General features: G+C 43.0%; 1 protein-coding gene across 3 annotated transcripts in view; it reads right to left on the minus strand.

Annotated features, from left to right (window-relative positions):
- LOC135938748 (carboxyl-terminal PDZ ligand of neuronal nitric oxide synthase protein) overlaps positions 1-17,634 on the minus strand; it is a 69,059-nt gene that overhangs the window by 1,158 nt on the left and 50,267 nt on the right. The window contains exons 1-6 of one of the 3 annotated variants that reach the window (XM_065482655.1): positions 11,201-11,665; positions 6,334-6,511; positions 3,946-4,190; positions 2,966-3,130; positions 2,344-2,517; positions 1,422-2,209 (exon numbers count right to left, since the gene is read on the minus strand). In XM_065482655.1, the coding sequence (XP_065338727.1) occupies positions 1,422-2,209; positions 2,344-2,517; positions 2,966-3,130; positions 3,946-4,190; positions 6,334-6,511; positions 11,201-11,461 (1,811 nt within the window). In that variant the 5' untranslated portion in view covers positions 11,462-11,665. Of the gene's footprint in view, positions 1-529; positions 2,210-2,343; positions 2,518-2,965; positions 3,131-3,945; positions 4,191-6,333; positions 6,512-11,200; positions 11,666-17,634 lie in introns of those variants that run through there. The other 2 variants (XM_065482656.1, XM_065482654.1) reach the window with 2 other exon arrangements.

Below are 17,634 nucleotides of genomic sequence, written 5' to 3' on the forward strand. Positions count from 1 at the left end.
ATAAAACCACGAGAACAGCAGGGCACTGTAAAAATAAACACACACGCAGCATCAGCAGCAGTCAGTCGAGCAAGTAGTGAGAGAAACAGTAGCACAGCACACCATGCCAAAAACAGGGGGGAAACACACACCAACTAATTTATGGCAATAACAGCGATAAATATTCAGCGGCGCTTTTCACTATTAAATACTTTTGAAAAAGCTGCCGCCACAACAGCAGCTCATCAGGCGAGCGAAGAAAATTATAATTTTAGCCAACGCGAGCATCTTTCCCTTCTACTTTTTATTCCACGTTTCATCTCAGGAATCTAATTTGTTACAAAAATAACAACGACATTATTGGCAACAGCACAAAAGACAGTTTTCTAACAGAGAGAATACGGCAGTCTGCGTTACCTTAGTGCCAAAACTTGAGAGGCGCCGCTCGCTTCTCTTCGAAGCTGTACCGTGATTTGATGGTGTTTGGTATGTGCAGTCTGTTTGTGTGCGTAATAAGTGATTTCAGTTTACATCCAGTCAAACATGCGTGTTTTGCGTCTTTATAAAAAATATTGTACTTTATTGTTTTTTATAATCCAATACACGTTTCGTGAGCCGCATTCTTTGCTTTTATCCTCTGCGGGCACATCGACCTCCAAACAGTTTGATGATCAGAACTCTAACAGCGGAGTTACAGAGAGACAGTAATTGTAATATAAGAGTATATTATAGTTAACAAGATTCAGGTGCGAAAGAGAGATAAATTATCGTAATAATTATTAACGTTTACTTTAACGTGTATAATATATTCTACGGTAGATTAGCAGGAGGAGCAACAACTCAAAATCAATTGGCAATTCATTATCAGTCTAGCTCTTATATGTCTGTGAGGAAGGGAGGTTGCTGATTAATGCAGGGACACTCCATTAATTAGTGGCAGTATTCTCTTATCACAACAAGGTACCGGAGTTGACGAGAGAACTCGCGCTGGATAAGCTCGATATTGATTTGGAACTTTGCGCATAATTCAGCATTTAACGCGATGGCCCGTAATCTTCCAAATCCTCTTTGATTCATGAGGGAATAATTTATAGGTATACGATTTGGTATTATATAATCGCAGCCACCATTTATCATTGCGTAAGTCTGCTCGCATGCCACCGCGTTCACTAGTCTGTGTCCAATGAGAAAATTTTGGAGGAGGTCACGAGACAATGAACTATATTTTTTGGGAAAATCATAAGAGCAGACGTGTCCCATCCAGAACCTGGCGTGAAAAGCTAGAGAACGAAACTCGAGTCCCTCCTCAACTCCAGGAAAAATGACAAAACTGCTCTGAGGTAGCCACATCTAGCCTAAGATTCAAAGAAGAGTTCAACCAATCAGCAATCATCAACGAAACCAAAGTCCACTTCTTGGCAACTCGGCGGCTGTGTGTTTACTTGGTCGTGTGCCTGGCCCAGGCCGTCCGCGTCACTTGCGACATCAGTTCGCTCCGGTTGGGCACCTTTTCGCTGGTGGATCGCGTGATGACGGGCGTGCCACCGTTGAGCCTTCGCAGCACCGCCGGACTGGACTCGTCCGACGACGACGCGCCCCCGGACACCCTTAACATGGCGAGAGCGGCCGCCAGATCCTGTTGCCTGTCGGTGGGTGGCGGGGCTTCCTCCACGGGCACGATGACCTTCACTCTGCCCTCAGGGTCGGTGGTAGTGAGCGTGCCAACCTGCGACAGCGGCCTGATGAACTGCGTCTGCTGCTCTACAGGGGTTGCTTGCGGAGGCGTGACGGGAGTGTTGGTCGGGACGAGTTTTGGAGGGGTTGGGGGCGCCTGGGCGGCGGCCGCAGCTGCAGCGGCTGCGGCCGCCGCGAACTCCTTGGCCGTGAAGGTGAACTGCGGCTGCTCGGTCTGGATGAGCGCCGAGGGTGAGTTCTCAGGCGGCGGGTATGACAAAAGCCGATGCTGCATTACAGGGGATCCCGAGTAAGGGGAGGTGCGGAAGGTGGTAGGGGCGGTTTGATAATAAGCGGGAGCGGGTGCGGGCTGCTGCTGCGCGCTCGGCCTGTACAGGGCCTGCAGCCGCTGCACCAGGTCTGCACTCTGGTAAGGGGAGTAGATGGGGTTTGTCTGCGGGTGGGGGGTGCGTTGGCCGAGCAGTGCTTCTTGCAGGTCGTGCGGCAGGTAGACCGGCGCCAGCGTTGGCGTCTGCGGCTCGCACAGCACCGCCATCTGCGGAAAAGAGGCGCCGGCTAGCAGATAGATGCATTTATGAAGCCCTCGAAGGGGCAGGAGTGGTGATTTGGTGATGCTGAGAGGAGAAGGCGGAAAGCGGAAGAAGAATACACGAAAGGGGGAGAGCTTACCTGAGGTACCATCGTGACGCGGGGCGAGCTGGGGGTGATCTGCGTTTGTTGCTGCTGCTGTTGAGAGACGCCGATCTGCTGCTGTTGACGCTCCATCTCTTGCAAGTGCACAACTAGCATCTGGATGTGCTCGAGCAGTTCTTTGTTATGTACCAGCAGCTGGTGTGTTCTCGACTGCAATTAAAAATTATTTCACTTTTTGCATCTTAAAATGTTAATGTGAATGGGAAAACCAAAAAGTATTAAACTTTCAAACTGTGCGGTCCACGCCAAGTAATGACTCATAATGAGTTATAAACGCAAATGAACAGAAGTGAACTTTGCTTTAGTTTCAGTAAACTTTAAAAACATTCATTTCCTTTTAACGCTGAAACGTCTGCAATATGCCACCACTATAACCACTAACAATTTAAGTTCTTGAGTAGAAAGTGTGCCACAAGCTGAACTTAAGCCGTAACTTTTCCATCAACTCACTAAGCCAACCTCTTCCGCAAATAATAATGGCTTTTGAATAGTAATGGGATTTTGCGTGTCACAGTTGAATCTGTCTCTGGAGTCTCGTCAAGTTCATAACGTGGCCGGAGACACGATCTGAATATGAAATACTGCAGCGTTTCCTCACCTGGGCTTCAAGACGTGCTGCCGTTTCCGCAGCCAGTTGGTCACGTAGGAGGTGCACTTGGGCCACTGCGGCTTGCGTCTGCTGATTTTGCTGTTCCAACTGCTCACGCAGCAACTGAAGTTCGTGCTGGGCGGCCATGCCTAAACTTTCTTCGCCGTTTGCACTCTGAAACGATATGCAAAAAGGATTGATGCTATAAAACGATACCTAAAAAAACGCAATTTGAAATGGATTTAGCTTTGAATTATTTTTCTCAGAGAAAAATTTGTGTGAATATTTTCGCTAGTATAAATTACTTCACGAGATTTAAATGAAAAATTATAGAAAACACTACCATTTTCTATTATCATGTTTCTTAATGTTTTGACCTGCTATGGAGAAATAAACAGAATTGAATTGAACCACTTTTAAATTACTTTTAATACTGTTGAAATTACTGAACATTAAAATATGCAAATATAACACGATATTAAATTCTAGTTATAGAATCCTGCTTTTCCGCAAGACTAACCATTTTAATTAAATTATCCTTCTATTCATATTGATAGCAGGTCAATAATGAAAAAAAAGTCGGACAGGATGTCGTTTTCCCACTAAAGGACCGATAAAAGCGCTGCGCAAATGTGCCACTTGCCAGTGGAGACAGCTTTCAACTGTAGAAAATAGGCCAGCCAGTCGTACATTATTGCAACGTGGCTCTAACCATATAGAACATAAAGGGAGCACTCTCGCGACCACGCAGGTAGACCGATATTTTGTTATTCATAAAACGCCACAAACAGCCCTCGCACCTTTTACTCGCAACCATACCACCGCGTTACTGCAGCTGCTCTATTTTCAAGTTATTGCTCCAAAGAAGATGGCTTTGGCACACACGTCACGTTCATAAAATAAAATTTAACCACTTTTAGGCCGAAATTTATTCAACATTTTACCCTAGCAGAAAAAAGGAAGGAAGGTCGAAGTTATTTTCAACTCACAATGGTGGTCGACCTCCTGTTGTTCCCGTTGGATAAGTTTGTCTGTGGAGCCAAGTCGAGTCTCAGCCCTGCTGTCGGCGGCTGTTGTAGTGCAAGCGGTGCCGGAGGTGTTTGAGGTGACGTGACCACGGAGGGTGACAACGTTGGTGCAGAGTCGCTTGGCGAGTCCATAAGCTGAGTCAAGACGCCGGAGTCAGCGGCCAGCGTGTCACAGCTAACAGGGTCGCCTATTAAATTGGGCACGTCTGGAACAACAAATTTATGAGGAATTAACATTCTGATTCATCTTGATAAATAAAATTATAAAATTGAACGTAGATTTCTTCAATTTCAATGTAATTTGTAATATTCTTAACGATAAGAAAATGTTGGATAATATACAAACAGCAATTGTGATTCGATTTTGCAGCTCACAAGCATTGCTGTGTTGATTCCAATATTATATGATACTCAAAATCTACAGGATTTTCTTTGTATGAAATATATCTTTTGATACAGGAAAATGCAAATGATTTTATTAATGTTGGCGCGATTGAATTTATAAATCAAAATTTGCTTGTGCTCTATAAAATTAAAACTAATCAATCAAGTGACTCAAGAGGGGGGGGGGGGGGTAGTGACTAGCCGAGAGGGTGCCAAAGTGCTGCGTGATTCATCATCAATTTTCTCGCGCGGGCACGAGACATGGATTAATTGCTGAGGATCCGTCTTGCTGCGTTACTTGGCCGGCCAATTTCGGATCTAACTAGCTGTATGAAAGTGTCTCAAACGCGTACACCTACGTTAAATTTGCAATCAATCAAACTTGCTTTGTGTTTTTATTTCAGGTATATCTTAAGCAAATTAAATTTTAAATTTAAACGCGATTGCTCACTCAGCCAGTGTATGCTATAAAACGTGTGTCTCCAGCTAATTTAAGAAAAATAAACTTAGTTGCAGTTGGATACGAGTGATCTTCAGTTCACTGAGTGTTTTCGCAGCCAATGTTTCTATCAAACCCATAGATCACCTTGACGGAGCCGTTTATTCGGCTTTAAAAATTTCAACAAGGGAAAATAGTGAAAATTTATGTAGCCCATTCGCTGGCTGGATGCACTCCAACAACGTCACCCAGCAGCCTTACAGCCGATATTGCGGATGGATCGTTGGGTCGCGTCACAACCACCATAGATCATCCATCCGCTGGAATTCCAGACACCCCCAACACTATTCATTTTATCTTTTCGCGCCGAAATATAGGCCACGGCTTGGAGCTCTGACGTCGAATTTTCGCCAGCCCCACAACACGTGTTAGAACTCTCGCGCACGGGATCTCTCAACTTCTCTTTTATACATGATGCTAAGTAAGCCGGTGCACAATAGCTTCAGTCGAGCTGAATGGTGGAAGTAAGTCCACTTTTCAGGCAGATTTCCTCCGTGAAAAATGCCATCTGGTGCAGATTGATGATGCGTCTTATTTTTAAATTCTCCGCAGTGGAGATCAAAATCCTCGCGCTTTCCTTCACGGTTTGTAACAGAATTCGATTGGTTGTGAGAAAATTGCTCAAGACACCATACATATTTCCTAAATTTTGGAAAAAACTTCTTCGAGTTTTTAAACTTATATAATTAAATGTAGTTTTGTCACTAATTAAATATTTTTCTATCCCCCAATAAAAAATCAAAATCCTTTCAATCCAAGCAGTAAAATTTTCGGCAGTGGCAATATTGGAGGACTGTTCGACGAAAAGCAATTTCCGAGACGAAGCAATCACATTCGTTCGAAATCCATTATCGAGTAAATTTGGCGAATCTGCTAGAGGAAGAAGAATTGCAGCACAATCAGTGCGGCGATCAAATCAATAATTCATGAGTCTTTCTCACTGGAGAGCGACGGATGGGCGAATTCCGCGGGCGTTTAACCCCCGCTCTTCAAGCGGCTTCTGCCACAGAACAAGGCGAGGCATGATTGCGATTTGAACGACGTTATTAAAAAGCAGTCGAGCCGCGGTATTAACGGAACGCCGCCTGTCGCTGGTGGAACTATGCAAACCGCGTGCGATGGATGAAGTGCAGGTTGCATACCGAGGCTTCAGTGGCCAAATCGCTTTTCAATCACTTTCCCCGCCCGAGAGACAGATTGGAAAAGGCAGCACACAATTCCTACAGCTTCGGTAAAAGGAAATAATTGAGTTCATAGTATTACGAGCAGCTTTATGTGGATTTGGAAATAGGGAAAAAATTATCTCGGAAATCTATTGAAACGAATTTTCTCTAAACAAGCCATAATAACTCAATTTGATATTGGATTGATTTGTAAGAAAAATATTTGATTGAAATGTAACAAATATGAATATGACTAGTACATTTCTGAGCAAACAATTTGAACGGATAAATAACAAAACTAACCTTTTGCAAGTGCCTTGTCTAATGAGGTGTCGGTGCTGTCTCTGTCACTGGCGTTGTCAATTGAGATCAACTGGTCCTCTGCATCCTGTTCTTCCTCCTTAGGAGGCCCATTTAGCGACAGCTTGTGGCAAACCTCGAACGCCTGGCCTACCGTCCGCACTATCCGCATAGCCTGGCTCTGAAAAATAAGAATGCTCTTTACTAATGATGTCCTTTCATATTTCACAGTATTTTCGCTCTTTCAAAAGCACTGAGAATTTGCTTTCCATGCATTTCACAAGGTGCAATACACCCCCGGGACCTGTCATCAGCGGGATGAAAAATTAATACGGCTGGGTGGGACAAAAGAGCCCGATTAAGCATGCCGCGAGATTTCTTTGCAGCAATTAAATATTCCATTAAGCCGCAAAAGCTCTGGTGAAACAAATTCCGTCTCATTGTCTGCACGGCAACGAGCGGCTGATGAAAAATTCATAACCGCCGGCCGCTCAAAGAGCGCCAGACAACAATGGCTCTCGAGCGCGCGAACTCGGTTTTTAATCGGAATCCAAAGCAGCGCAGCTAGAGGTGCTCACATTGTTACAGCCGCGAATATGTACAATGAGTGCTGCGGATCGTTAATTATTCACCATTTGGGTTGCTAATTCAACTAAACAATGAGCTGCTGCACACACGGCGCCCGAGGTGGGCGGATTTGCAACAAAGCTTGCTCATACGGACATGTTGCTGCCCGCACGCGATGGTACATTGCGTGACAATCTTGATCGTTGAAATTTTAAATTCACAACCTTCAGAATAATGATGATTTTGCCGTTTATCAACATTCGTGGTGCTACTCAGTTAGGCTTTTAATTCACTGTTTTAGAATGAAATATTCATTTATTCCCTTGGTATTTCAGTTATGCGTGTAGATGGCGATCGTAATCCAAAACGATTTGCATACAAAAAATATTCAATTGCATTCATGATGAATTTAAAAGTGACGTTTTTAATAAGATTTTAATAAACAAAAAAGTGATATGTACCCAAATTTAACAACGATTAAACGGCTTAAACAATGAAAAATGTAAACATGGTTCCAACTTACAATAATTAGTACTTTTATTAAATGAGAGAAGGGAAAACGATAAAAAGTTTTAGTATAACCAGTAGACTAAATATTGGACAAAAATATATTTGCAAGATGGTGACTATTAAGTAAATTTTTAATGTTTGGTGAGGGGAATTAAACACATTAAAACTTAAAGTCGATGTTCTAGATAAAAAGTTTCTCTTGACGTTTGTTGCATTCTTTCTTAAATTAATTTCTTTAAAATTTAGTTTTAATGCGTAACCACATATTCAACGAATTAAAAAAAACACATATTAGTAACGATACGTCGTTTAAAATGTGCATAATTATTTGATCTCTGCTCATCAGCAGATCCCGTGGGCTGTGATCTCACCGGGTCCCAATAACACCGGTGAGCAGATAACATGTGGCCCGAGTGGACGCAGAAGAGCTTGGGCCCAACGTGGCCATATTTTCTTCCCCCTCCCCCGCACCAAGGTCTTTAATTGAAACGCCAGAGATTTGTCCCTAAAGCTTCTGGAAAGGTGCATAAACAAGCAAGTGGCGAGACGGCCTCCCAGCCAGTTGAGCTATTTGAGCATTTCGAACTTCTAAACTAACCATTTGCCATCCTCTGACATTGGGCAGCCAGTATCTGCTCTAATATCTCTTACTGCTTGGACACTCCTGAGAATAACTTAACAATGCGAACCAACGGGCTGGTTCATTAGCATTGAATTTGTTCAACAAGGTTGATAATTATTGTGAGCTGTGTGTATCAAAGCGATTGAGCCTATTGCTCTTCGGGCTGTAACCAAAGTGAACGTGTTTGTGCATTTTAGCGTCTATCAAATCGCGTCAAACTCCGTGCTGGGCGCGATGCGATGCTGGTGTTGCTTGCCAATTCAGAGGTGCTAAACGGAATTAATCAGGCGAGAGTGGCATCCGCGGTGCAGTGGATCAGCACATCACTCGCGAATGAGATTCACACAGTCTGGCTCAACAGTTTAGTGGATTAATTCGCCACACTTTGTTTTATTTCGAGAGGCGCTCGGTTGTTCCGAGCCTGTTTTCTGCTGGCGCCGAGTGAAAACAACAATCTGCTAATTAGAGAGCCGACGGGCGCAGGCAGGGGACGCGGGGCGTGCGAATTCGCGGCTGTTGACACACAACCATTCGCACCGAGCGCACCAGCATACGTACACACAGACACACACCCGCCGAGTGTGCACTCTGAGCGAGCAAAGTTTGCACACAATGGCTGCACAACTACGGAGGGCGATGCAGCAAATTGCAGTTGCCAGCTAAAGTGCAAGCTCGATGAGCCGAACAATATATGCGCCAGTGGCAGCAATTGCCACTTTATGCTGATTAAGTTGCACGGCCAGGCTGATTTTATGTTTGCAAAAGCGTTCTTGCGAGTGCTCGATTGAAATTTGCGAAATCGAGGGATCGACCTCCATGGCAACCAGTTGGCCTGTTTCATTAGTTAAATTAGAAATTCAAGGCTGTAAGAAATAGTTAACTCGATATTGTATGAAAAACCTAGGATATATTTATTTTAAAATCAGCAAACTTAAATTTAACGAAACCGAAAGCTTGGAAATAACGAATAAAGTTTATTTGAACATGACGTTTCTAAGTGCAATTTTTATTGATAACAAGAGACGTTAAAGCTCTCTAATGATAACCGACTGATAAAGTAATATTTGAGCTTTGAATGCGGGCTTGATTGCTACGCTCGACCCGCTCACGTTGCCCTGTCCATTCGGATTTGAGTGGGAAGACACTCCGACTCCCTACTTGCTGCTTTGGGCCCTTGGAGCATGCGTGAATAATTTCTCGGGGTGAATGTGTAGCATTTCAATAAAATATTCTGGTGCGGGGGCAGCGGCGATTTCTTTACGGCTAGGGTACAGCGTTTTGAAACGGGCAAATGAAAATATGGTAAAGACAAAATTTTGATATAATTTACATTACATGTATTTAATACGCTGATCGGACCAAAAACACACTCGTGACATTTGCACAGAAAGCAAATGAGCGTGCTCAAAGTTTCCCACATATGGCGCCATCTGTGATATGACCGGCGGGAACCAATTTCAACTCGCATCTGGCCACCGCTGCGTTAAATGATCAAAATGAGCCTGTTCAAGAATGCCGTTGAGTTCAATTTTTAATATTAAATTAGGTTGAACTGTTTGATAGCAAATTGTATTCGACAAACTGCAATCTAAGCCGCTATTTTAAATTATAAATTTAAAATTTATGTTATTTTTTAAATACCAACTTTGGTTTACTTGACGGGAACCAAAGCTCAATACTGAATTAAAATGCTGAACCAGGGGCTAAATTTTTTTAAAGATAATGAGTCGGGAAAGAAGGACTCTTGCTACCATTTTATAATTTTCACAAAAAGATAATTTAAATTTTTTTCCCCTGTCCGAGGACCGGGAAGGGCGCGCACTGCATTAGCACGAATGCTGAAACCCGAGTCCCAATAACACCGCGAACGGATAACATGGGCACACCATGCCGCACAGGGACTCAGCCCACTGAAGGGCCACTTGCCTCCGCACCGAGGACTGCATTGAAACGCTAGACATTCGTCCCGTGAAGCCAAATTACGCATGCTGGAAAGGTGCAAACCAGCAAGTAGCGAGTCAATTACTACAGGTAACAACCAGAACTGAACTAAAAAATTCATATCCGTGTGAAAATTTACCACATTGTAAAATTCGACTTAAAATACTCGAACCAATGTTAATAAAAGTGAAAAGAGTGGGATGTGTGATTAATTTGCCAAGGGTTAAAATAGTCAGGAAGATTTACTTCTGAGAATGTCTGCATGGCTAGTTGAAAAGCGGAATCGCGGTTAAAAAAGAATGAGTGAGTGTGTTTGTTTGTCGTCGGAAATAGCTGCGCACACTCATATTTTTACTCTAGGTTGGCCTTGACCCTAAACTTTCTCGGTGCACCAGCCGTCGCGGGCGTTCATAGCGAATAGCGCGTGACGATTTGCACATTGCCCCCCTCGTGCGCCAGTCTCTTTCACTGGAGAGTGCGATTGAGTCAATGAAAGCACAACGTGGCAAAGTTCGCGTCTACTGCTGACGGAGCAAGAAAGTTTGATAAGAACCTCAAGATTTCCTGCTCCCAAAATAATTAGAAATAATGGGGATAAACGGAAACGTTAATTGAAAAGGATTTTCATGGCTGTTTGACGAGATAAAAAGCACGATGTAGAAATCCTCATTTCCTAATTAGTTTTTACTTAAATAAATTTTTTATGTTGCACAAGCTCACAGTTAAAAAATTAACACATTTTATCATTTAAATTAGCGTAACTTGCAGATTTTAAAATATAACACTTTTGCATCGCACTTCATTAAACAAGGAACAAAGCTTGTTTTATGTATTGAAAACAAAAGAGGTTTAGTGCTGTTTTATGGCAACGTATAGTTTATAAATAATGGCTTCCAGCATTTAACACAATTTAACACCAATTTTAACCAGCTTGGGCTGAGTTAGGACGGCGAATTTTTAATGTCGTTCGTCTAAATTCAATTAAAACAAATCACGCGAATAATATGTTAGTGGTGCCATATTCAATATTCACTTAGATTGCTTTATTACAGCATTAATTAAAATAAACAGATGGGCCCGACGGGCAAAAGATGTTAGTTTTAAATTGAATTAATTTTAATTACTAAACATCAATTTAAAACAGCCATTATTTCGACAAATCAACAAATTAAACCTCCCCAAAAACCCTCCAGCAGGCTCTCTTCTCGTTTTTGCCACTCGTGGTTTTACCTCGAGCTCGGCGTCCTCCCCGACCTCGCCAACGGGGTGCAGGGTGGCCCTGCCGAAGACTCTGTTGTTGTTGCGCTCGACCACCATGGGGGCTTGCTGCTGCTGTTGCTGGTGCAGCGCGTTTTGCTGGTTCTGCGCGAACCGCTTGCGGATGTGTCCGACGATCTCGGGCTCCCTGAAGGACAGCTTCTTTCGCGGCTTGTCCGGCTTGTCTGCGCTGATGGTAGACCGCGTGGCCGCGTCCTCCTTGCCCTTCAGCATGCTGCTGGGCCGCCGCGCATCACGCCTCCGTCGCACTCGCACTCTTCACGCTCGGACACACGCACGCACCCGTCCGCCCGCCCGCTCTCGTCCGCACGCTCGGACACGACTGGTCCTCCTTTCTCCTGTGGCTATTTCGGTGGCGGCCGGCCATTCTGCCAGGGACAATTTTAGCTCTCGCCGCCGCGCGCCGCGCGACACAAACCGCGCGCGCGAGATCGCTTTCTTTCTTTCTTCCTTCTTCTTTTCTCTTCCCTTCCAACCCCCTTCCCACCTAGTTCCAAGTGCACGAACAATACATTATTATCAACAATGCCCTTTGTTAATTCATTTAAAAAAGAGTGGAACTTTTTAAAAGTTCTTCTAATTTATTATATTGCCTGGAAATCTAATTACATGCTTGCTTGTATTTTGGTGAGAAAGTTAGGTCTCAAGTTGTGTGTTAGGTTGAGTGAATGTATGAGAGGAAAAATATTTTAAATAAAATATGTCGTAGAAATTTTTGTTCAAATAAGACATTTTTAAGAGAAATTGAAACTAAACGTCATCTCGTAATTGTGAGCTATATTCATTGTTGACCAGTTTTCAGTAAGATTCGCCAATTTTTCGATGTATGAACTATGTTAATTTTTCACGCCATTTAATTACAGAGAAAATATGATAGGATTTCAAAATGAAATTTTGTGAAATGAGAGACATTAAAATTTATAAAATAAAATATATTCTTGGACATGTAACACATATTAATGTATGGTATACTAAACAAATGAATAAAAAATTTAAAATGCATGAAATTGAGTAAAATCTGCAATATAATAGTTTTCTGTTGCAATGCAGTTGGATTTTTAAACCAAGTTTTTTCTGTCTTAGTCACGAGAAATACCAAGTTTATTAATTTTTTTTTGTTCGTGTTAATTGAAAAAAGATGAACCCGTTTTAAGAGTGGAAGAATATTTCTGCTTTGAACCAAAAATAAATTTCTATGAATCAACCATTTAACAAGGAAACCCTGCTGTTAAGTTTTAAAACAAATCTCAGTCAAACAAAGTGCACAGATTTTTGTTCAGCAAGTTAAACTACCAAGCCGAGGTTTATTCCCTCTTCACTTTTACGACGCAGCAAATTTTGCAAAACGAGTGGCGGGCCGTAAAAGAAATGAGTTGATTTGTGCGGCCGGGCACGAGTGGCTTCGGCGGAACACACACTCACTTGAGAGAGTTCAAAGAAAGACCCCGGACTTATTATGCGTGTCAGGCTGATGGAAATATTATTATTTGTTCTAAATTTAGCCAGCGAACGACGGACCGCTCGCTATTTTTGCCGTTAAACGCCCAACAGGTGTCCCGGAGAGCACCGAATTATTTATTTCTATCTCTGTGTTTTTCTTTCCTGCAAATTCATATATTCCGCAGCCGCTTTTTCAAGAAGAGCCACGTGGTTTGCCACCCAGTGGAGAATAATTAAAGCCATACTGCGCACGTGAGGAGGATATAATATTTTCGCAACAATTTACGCTCGTTGCAACTTGTCACAATGCTTCACTCTCGCTACATCAAACGGGTTATAACTTCAAAGGCCTGCTGTAAAAAGAGCCAATTTGCTCTCTCGTCCCGTGATCGATTCTGCCTACAAGAATTCTTCTGCTGAATTTAGGATTTCGCTCTCAGCGGAGCGTTGCGGAGCCGAAATTCAATCAAAAGCTTCGAAACCTGTCAAAAGCAACTCCTCGGCTCCGAAATTCACCACGTTAATCACACTTTAGTTTGACGGTCACGTTTATTAATCCAAAAATAAACGAGCGTGTGCTTTGTCCTGAGGGGCAAATTAAAATAAAAGCTTGCTCATCCATTCTTAAGCGAAAATAATTTGGAGTCTTTCCAAATTTCCATTTTGAGCAAGCTAAACTCACATTCACTGAATTGCAGTGAATCAGCATATTAAGTCAATCAAAATCAAATTAAAATGGCTCTCTAATCGAGTTGACCCATATTGATATTTTTTAATCTATTCCTTTAACTTTTGGCCTCCTGTTGTCATTCCCGTTCAATCATCGTAGCATCTTGACACAGCTAATTGAAAAAAATTTCGCTTGTGTGGGAAGAGTTCAAGTTGAGCGCCAGAATTAATTGGCCGGTGAAAAATAGGAGCAATTTAAATCGGATTTCTTGATGTTTATCGCGGGCCAAGTCCAAATATTTTGGTTTCATCGGCTCCAGCTGACACAAAAACACTTCCAGCTATCCGCTTAAGAGGTTTAATTTGAGTTAATTGGAGCGGCCGCGGCAAGGAAAAGGTGTTTTGCGCCGCGTCCAAATGAAGGGGTGATTTATTCCAGTGGCCACGCTTGGCACTGGATAATATTTCATATCTCATGGAGTAACCATTTGTAATGGGCCGAGTCAACACTCATCGCCAGCAAGCAGACTTCTTGGCCGCTGGACCAAAAGCACGGCCGAGTGAGCGAGCGAGTGAGCATTTTGCTCTCATCTTTGTCGGCCGCAATCATCATTAATTTTACGCCAACGGCATCAAAAGAAACACGACTTGAGTAACGCAACCTCGCATCTGGGGCTTTCTGCATTTTTGTCGCGGAAATTTGAATTTTTAAAGTTAGAACGAGTTTGCGTTAACCTGATATTCAATTTATGTCAGCTATTAAGTGCAAATAATTTTTTTTTAAATTGATTTGAATGACCGTAAATTTGGTTTATTGATTCAATGCTTGAAGTTTTGTTCTTTTTACACAGCCTTATCATTAAAAATTGCTTTAATTTTTTATATAATGCGAATTATGCTTTTTAAGTGTAATATTGTAAGCATATGAATTTAAGTATTGCCACTCTCACTTTATAAATATATATTTCAAAGGTAATGCACATTAGGCTTCAATCTCTCAGCCTTCAATTTCATCGAGTTAGTATTGGCTTGAACCAGACTCATTGACCCGTTCGAAACAAGAGAACTGAAGACAGAAAACAATCCTGACAACGCGTATATCGGGAAACATAGTCTGTGGGGAGTAATTTTCATGCCAGACACGCCAGAGAAGAGCAAATTTTGCTTCGTTCGAGTAGGTTCTCATCGTCAGCAGAGCAGCTCCAATGTATTTTTCATTACACGTAATGGAGGCGCGTGTTGTAAAGCTCGTAATGGGCTATTAGAGATCGGCACAATGGCCGTCGAAATCGCAATTTGCACAAAAGCTCGGTAGCCTGTGAATACAGTTTTCTCGTGTCACCGCACTTTCCATGATTTCATCAAGTTGATTAAAATTTTGCCATCAAAACACACAGCAAACGCGGCTTGTAGAGTTTTCTTGATTAATTTTAATACCGCAATATCTTGTTTAACATCTTGAAAAATAAATACTTTTTAACGTGAGTGTGTCCACTTATTTGGGGATTGGAATTACTGCAGGCGGCGCGCAGGTTTAATTAAAAGATCTTAGTCGGTCCGTCTGCAAATAAAGAACGAGGGAAACGAGTGCTGAGCGAGAGATTACACCAACGGCGTCGGCAAACGAACCGAGTTTTCCCTCGTTGCCATTGAGAGACTTCCGCTCTATTAACTTCTTCCTGGGTCGCCGATAATGACTTCTTAAAAGAGGCTGCTCGCGAATTTCGCTTTCTTTATAATGAGCGGAGGAAGAAGCTGGTCCGCGGAGGAAATTTTTAGAGTCCTTTGCGCCTTTTCGTCTTCTTCTGCAGACTTTTCGTCTAATTAGGGGCAAATCGAAAATATGTATATTGAAAACCTTTCTTGAAAAAATAGCAAAATTCATAACGATGCTACTGACGCAAATGCTTTTGACCGAAGCTTATAAGGCGTAAAATTTATTCTGACGCAGTATTTTCCGGTGCATGCACGTCTGAGAGTAAATAACTCCCACCTTCAATATCACATTTAATGGACGCTGAGCATTAATTTGAACGTTGTGCAACCACTGCTCTACCCAACGCATCCCTCCACGATTTTAAACCTCTTTGAGCCAGTTCTATTGTCAGTGAGGAAGCAAGCAACTGCCCTCGTAGGTAATTATGGAACTAATCTCGAGGTGGACGTTGGCTGTGAAAGCAATACGTCTTCTCTGGGAGGCAGGTTTTCCCAGCGGCGGCGGTGGTAGCGGCTCGAGCCTTTTCCCCAGTCATAAAGTTGGCCGCGAGTGTTTTGAGCGTGGATTATAATCTCGCAAGCCACTCAGGTGCGAGCCGAGAGAGACAGCAGATATATTTCGCGCCGAGACTACCGGCGACAGAGGAATATAAGGTGCACGCTCGCTCTGGCTCGATCCGTGGCCGCAAGCCAAACACCCGCAATCAAAGCTCCTTTCGCGCGCACGCAGATTACGCACGAAATCGGCCGAAAAGTGTGGCACTCTTGCGGCAAGTCGCCGTTAAACTCTCAAAATAGCCTGAATACATGCTTAATACGAATTTGTTACTGTGTCGCACAGGTAAATTTCGAGTGACAGTCAACCCCCTTTACTATCTCTTCGAGGTTCACTGATAAAGTTTGCTGAGCACAAATTTAGTTTCTAGTGAGACCTGCTGTCATTCAATTAGATTTTTCATTATATTATTAATTAGTTTGTACGAGTAGCGATTGTGTGCAACCAAGTTTCCAGTGATGAAGCGGGGAAAAATATAGTTGGAGACGAAAATTCTTTGCAGAAAATCTTTCTGCCATTAGTCGAGAGAGCTTAACTTTTTCTTCTTAATAAAGCAACGCAATCTTTTTAATCCCAGAACCTTTAGCTTCGCCTGGTGTGGAAAAAGCAGCAGAAGTAGCGGCGTCTCCAAACTTTTGGTACACGATCCACGATGTTATTTTCCACCTCAGAACTTAATTACACAGGGATAATGACGCCAACTCTCAGGCCGACTCGCACTCTCTGACCGTAAACTTTTCGCGATCCGCCTTTTGTCGCGCCGCCGTCTGCTCTCTTATGATCCGCGCCGGATTGGAAAAATGAGAAAAGTTTTGCACGCGCGCACACACACACACACAAAGAGGCCGCAAGTCAGAAGTCGTGCTTGCGACTTGCGAGTCTCCGATCATTGCCTTTCTCACGCGCACAACTTTGTAATTAGCCGGTGCGGATTGACGCCGCCGACAGCGCGAATAAATAAACAAACGCTCGCCGCACCGACACCGCAAGTGGCAGGGCGGACCAAACTCTTTTGCACCGACAACGACGACGACGTGCACTAAATCAGAGTAATTAGCCAATTAATTGCAGGGCAGCGCGAGGACGAGGCGACTCCGAAATAATTCCAAAGCATAAATCAAAAGGCGAGAGAGCGGGCAGTGACGTAAATCGCGGCGTGACATCATAATCACAAAAGTTGGCAGAAAGGCTGCGCATTCATTTATAGCTAGTAGTAGCTGAGTGAGGACAAACATAGTCTTGGCCCGGGCCACTCAAGGTTCCGTCCGCCGTCCGCGCCGCGTTCGATGCGAGCGAGGAAGAAACGAGGCGGCGAGAGAAAACGGCGAGAAACCCGCTGCTTCTGCCCACTTTTTGTCGTGATAGATAATAAACGCGAAAATAAATTCGCCCAAGGTGGTTGGTGGCTTAGACGAGAGAGCAGAGACTAAAAACTGAAGTGGCATGTGCGTGCGTCGAGGAGCGGTGCAGACGCAGACGAGAGGCTGTCAGCGCCGAGCGTAGGCAACTGGCAGGTCGGAGGCGAACAACAGGTTGCATACCTGGAAATTGACGGGCGCCTGTCTCCTCGACTCTTTACATTGCTCGATTCGAGGCCGTCAATGACATTTCTAAAAAAATCGACCTTTATAGTACATGGTGGATTGATGAAAAAATATGGATCATCACGATATTGTCTTTAAATAATAGGCTGCGGAGCTTTTGTACATTTTGTTCAATGGCTAAAATGACATGACAAATGACAAAAGTGATTTTCATATGACCTAGAGGGATAATTAGGCTCTTCAGGCAATAATATGTCAATGAAAATCTCGACATAATTATTATTATAACACAAAGATGGGTAGATTAGATTTAAAACGGAATGGAAGTGCCCAATAAAATAAAAAAATTTGTTAAAATGTGCATAAAAATATTTTCTTATCATAAGTTTAAGCTTAATTTTGCCCAGTTTGCCTTTTTAACTTTCAAGGAAGTCATCTTTGAAGATTTTTATGTGCTATTC

This window comes from Cloeon dipterum, chromosome 3 (assembly GCF_949628265.1).
Source record: "Cloeon dipterum chromosome 3, ieCloDipt1.1, whole genome shotgun sequence".
Classification (NCBI taxonomy): Eukaryota; Metazoa; Arthropoda; class Insecta; order Ephemeroptera; family Baetidae; genus Cloeon; species Cloeon dipterum.